Source organism: Pyricularia grisea (assembly GCF_004355905.1).
Source record: "Pyricularia grisea strain NI907 chromosome Unknown Pyricularia_grisea_NI907_Scaffold_1, whole genome shotgun sequence".
In the NCBI taxonomy this organism is placed as follows: Eukaryota; Fungi; Ascomycota; class Sordariomycetes; order Magnaporthales; family Pyriculariaceae; genus Pyricularia; species Pyricularia grisea.
This window is the reverse complement of record NW_022156716.1, coordinates 7,297,864-7,300,219: the sequence shown is the minus strand read 5'-3', so window position 1 is coordinate 7,300,219 and position 2,356 is coordinate 7,297,864. Positions and strand designations below refer to the sequence as shown.

The window sequence follows — 2,356 nt, the reverse complement described above, 5'->3', positions numbered from 1 at the left end:
ATGAATACGACATGTAATCTGGCCAGCAGGCTTGAAGTTCCATATGCCACGACTGTTAACCATTTTTTGCGTGTCGGTTTGCCTATTCCAGGCCCCTTTCTTTAGTTTACGATGCAATACGAAGTTCCAGACACGGTTGATTCGATTATGTTTGCGACCGAGGGGAACGTCGAAGGCCTGAAGCTCCTGTTCACACACGGATTTGCATTTCCAAGCGACGTAAGCAATATACGGAGGTTTAGTTTGATTCGAGTACGTTGCTCCATTCCTTCCGCTTTTTACGATAATTTAAAATTGAATTTAGCTGGAAATGATAAATCTTAATAGGCTTTTTATAGAGGAATGTATTAATTTAAAATTGTGCGGTTTTTAATCAGTTAAAGAACACCAATAAACAGAGAGTAAATATAATAATATAATAAGATACCCATTAAACCACGTTTATGGTTATTAATAAGTTATTTTAATGCAGGTTATATGGATATATCTGGAATTTTTTATTCCGTTTAAAATGTAATAATAAGGAATTTAAAATTTTGTCGTATATTCGAAAAGGATTTAATAATAATTGGATCGAGGACCAAAACTATTAACCGGTCTATAAAATTGTTTTGTACCTTTCTTCGGAAAACCTTACGGCCGAGCTTGAAAAAAACCCGAACGCTGTTTACCTCAAAGATGCCCAAGGCCGAACCGCATTGGATTGGGCCATTGCACGCGTTTAACTGACCGATATGAAGGTCCTGATATACCATAGCTTTAATGTCAATAATATGGATACCATTGGTCGCATTACAATCCTATATACGGTAGATAGCCATAATTATAAAGCTTTTTTAATTGTTTTGGCTGCAGGCGTAATCCCCGATCCCATAATCCCTCCCAACCTTTTCCGCAGCAATTCTTTTACCTCGGCTTATTTCGGCGGGTTGGCGGACATGGTTAGGTTGCTTATTAAATATGGCGTTAATATCCGTGCTTGTAATCCAGAGGGACGTACGGCGCTGTATACAGCAATTATTAAAGGATACGTTAAATGTGCAAAAATCCTTTTCAATTATGGAACTAACCTGAACGAAGCTTCGATAAATGGACGAATACCGTTAATGATGGTAATAATTTACAATAAACACGATATTTTTAAACTTTTTTTAAAATATTGCCAGAAATACTATGGCCTCCAGAATTTTGGACTTTTGGGTATAATAATAGCTGAATATGCCGACGCGGATACCATATTAATACTCGCTTCGTCTTATTATTTGCTGAAGCTGTTGGGTTTAGACGGGTCGGTTATATTTATATGATATCCGCGACACAATTCTTCTGCGGACGCATTAGGATGCAAGGCTCTGCTACGTTTTTAAAGGGTTGCTAGCCGCTGTTTTTTTATGTGTAAATCAACTTAAGCTATAAAAAAAATCGGTTTATTAATGAGATTTTTTCCAATTGGTATATTATTTGATATTAGTTATTTTAACGGAGGGCCGATGTGCAATGCAGGCTTGTTAACATCGCCGTTCTTATAGCTTTCGCGCGATTAATATTAGCATTGCACGACGGAAATCGGGAATTCGTTTTAAAATTATTAAACATACTTTAAAATTGCAACTGCACCAGGATTAAATATTATCGATACGTTATAATCGATATTAAAACCAATCCAACGCAAACAAAAGCAGCGTAAAATAAAACCATATGCGACCTTGATTTTTTATATCAGCGGCTGCATGCGACGGTCGAATAAAGTGAAAGGTGTTTAAAACTTACAATAAACACATTAACAGGCTTCCCACCTCCCATATAAAGTCTCTAAAAGCTTTTTATCCGAAATATAAGCTTATCCAGTCGCTCGGTAATTGCGTTTTTTGATTTATAGTGAACGTAATAAATACCGGCCGACATTTGAAAAAGTTTACAAGAAGATGAGCGTTATACTTTCCGCCTTTACATTTATCCCTCCAGATGTTCCATTCCCGATCCAAATTTAGGCCCCTTTTTTTCCTTAAGCTTCTAATTTCCTTTTTCTTAAGCCTTTCGTAACGGCCGTAATTCCACTTTGCAATTTTTTTAGTGGTAGTGATTTTATATTACCCCTGGACGACACCTTTTTGCGGCAGTAGCAGCTTTAACGTTTGCATTGCTTTTTTTTTTGGGCTGACAAAAACTTTCCCCAACCGACGCGGGTTAATGAGGTTGTTGATTCCCACGAACTTTATTCCCGTTAAAGAGACCTGTTTAATACCATTTTCCGTGAGTTCGATGTCCGTAATGCCCGTGAAACGCCCTGACTTCGCCCATTCCGTCTCCCCTAAAATGCAAATATGTATTATTAATATATAATTTCATATCTTCT

The 2,356-nt window shown here is 37.1% G+C and overlaps 2 protein-coding genes across 2 annotated transcripts; both read left to right on the top strand.

The window, feature by feature from the left end:
• PgNI_02225 (uncharacterized protein) lies at positions 1–729 on the top strand (the record flags this gene model as incomplete). Its single annotated transcript, XM_031122292.1, has 3 exons — positions 1–72; positions 106–219; positions 556–729. The coding sequence occupies 3 exons, from the start codon at positions 1–3 to the stop codon at positions 727–729; spliced, it is 360 nt and encodes a 119-aa protein (XP_030986476.1).
• Positions 730–734: 5 nt separating this feature from the next.
• On the top strand, positions 735–1,307 carry PgNI_02224 (uncharacterized protein; the record flags this gene model as incomplete). The annotated part of the gene is made up of 2 exons (XM_031122291.1): positions 735–1,112; positions 1,167–1,307. The coding sequence occupies 2 exons, from the start codon at positions 735–737 to the stop codon at positions 1,305–1,307; spliced, it is 519 nt and encodes a 172-aa protein (XP_030986477.1).
• Between the last annotated feature and the right edge of the window lie 1,049 nt (positions 1,308–2,356).